The sequence below is a fragment of the Ceratina calcarata genome, unplaced genomic scaffold (genome assembly GCF_001652005.2).
Source record: "Ceratina calcarata isolate Rehan_Ccalc_2016 unplaced genomic scaffold, ASM165200v1 scaffold495.2, whole genome shotgun sequence".
Taxonomy (NCBI): domain Eukaryota; kingdom Metazoa; phylum Arthropoda; class Insecta; order Hymenoptera; family Apidae; genus Ceratina; species Ceratina calcarata.
The window spans coordinates 1-1,654 of NW_017173876.1; the positions used below are offsets into that span (position 1 = coordinate 1).

General features: G+C 38.2%; 1 protein-coding gene across 1 annotated transcript in view; it reads right to left on the reverse strand.

Annotated features, from left to right (window-relative positions):
* Positions 1–196: 196 nt before the first annotated feature.
* The window catches only part of uri (unconventional prefoldin RPB5 interactor), a 4,131-nt gene continuing 2,673 nt past the window's right edge, over positions 197–1,654 (reverse strand). The window contains exons 3-7 of the mRNA XM_018029788.2: positions 1,532–1,652; positions 1,308–1,454; positions 1,097–1,244; positions 759–880; positions 197–714 (exon numbers count right to left, since the gene is read on the reverse strand). Of these exons, the coding sequence (XP_017885277.2) occupies positions 197–714; positions 759–880; positions 1,097–1,244; positions 1,308–1,454; positions 1,532–1,652 (1,056 nt within the window). The remainder of the gene's footprint in view (positions 715–758; positions 881–1,096; positions 1,245–1,307; positions 1,455–1,531; positions 1,653–1,654) is intronic.

Here is a 1,654-nt window from a genome sequence, read left to right on the forward strand (position 1 = left end):
GTCAAGCAATTGCTCAAGCAATTGCTTGAGCACGGACTGTGAATACCGGCCATAATCCGGCTTTCTATCTCTTAAAAATAGAACTGTACGTGATGATTTAGAATACCTGGTTTAGAATACCTCTATGGCGATAGGAAAACTTAATTAAACAGGAAATTATGTATTCAGGTTCTGTAAAATGTCATCGCACGGCTATTCAATGATTAATTTTCTGATTCTTATTCGGCTCATTGGTTAAACCTGTGGCCGATGTAACGTCAGTGAAGAGTCGGTGAAAATTGACCAATCGCGAGTGAATCGTGAATGTATAAATGACGAGAATTACGTTTTCATACGCGGAGGGTCTGACAGTTTCGTCGTCGTCTTCCTCGTCGTCTGTGCTGTACTCCGGTGGAGCATCTTGTACGGGAGTCAGATCGTTGGGAGATCTCTTGAGAATCGATTTCGGCCTCGAAAACAACCTGTAAATATACGCCGGCGTTCTTATTAAATCTCCCTCTGAAATCTCCGACGGAGTATTCTCGGAATGCGTGAATTCTATTCTAAGTATATCATCCTCTTTGCTAGATTCATCCTCTATTTTTGATGAATTCTTCTTTTCTTCTTTCAGAGTATCTGCGTCTACGAATGAAACCGATTTTCTATGTTTACGAGTATCTTTTGATGATTCTTCCGGTTCTTCTTTATTAGCAGAAGGGACTTCCTTATTTTCTTTTTGAAATCTTCTGTTTTTACTTTGAAGTTTCCTTCTGTTTCTTCTTTGGAGTCTTCTACTTCGTCATTGACATCGTCTTCTTGACTCTCTGACGAAGATTCTGATTCGTAATAGCATTCTTCTCCCAACTCTCCTCGTAGAATTTCATACTTCTCATCTTCCAGTCTGCGAACAGTGCGAACAAATCAAGTACAGTCCAATAAAAGAATGCCAAAGCTACGTATTAGAACATTAGAAATTGTGTAATTTTTCTAAAAGTTCATTGCTTCAAATAGTGGGACACAGCTGTTTATTACATGTCTTAAACTTTTGGCAAAGATCCTAAGGCTCATACAACCTTAATACAAACTTGAAGGGGCACTGTTTATTTCATTAATTTACCTATTAAGTTCATCGACTAATTCCTCTTCCAGTTCAAGTTGATCCACCCTCTTAAACAAGTCCTCCTCAGTCTCTATCTTCTTTCTTTCCTCTTGTCGGATTTTCGCTAATTTTTCATGATACTCTTTCTCCTTTTCTCTGTGCTTTTCTGTAAGAATCAGAAAAATCATATAACTATTTACAAAATAAAAATTAATCAAAATATAATTACTTTTCCATTCTGCGATTTGATCTTCGTTCCAATGTTCCACGATTTCACCACCAGCAGGTTCTTCAAACAGATTAGTTTCTGATGCCAGAATTCTCGTTTCAAACAAATCCCTCTCTGCATTCAGACTCTTTAACATCTCCTCAGCTTCTATAATTTTATAATCGATCTTATGATTAAATTACAGTCATTTGTGGCTGTGTATTAGTTTGTATGCACGCTCTTACTTTGTATCCTCCTTTGGCAAAGAGCTGTCGCACCTGCAGCACTGTACTTCGCAAAGTACCCATCGCCCAAGGAGGCGAGGACTTCATTAGTGTGAATCAGTTTGCCTTTCATCAAAGCTCTCT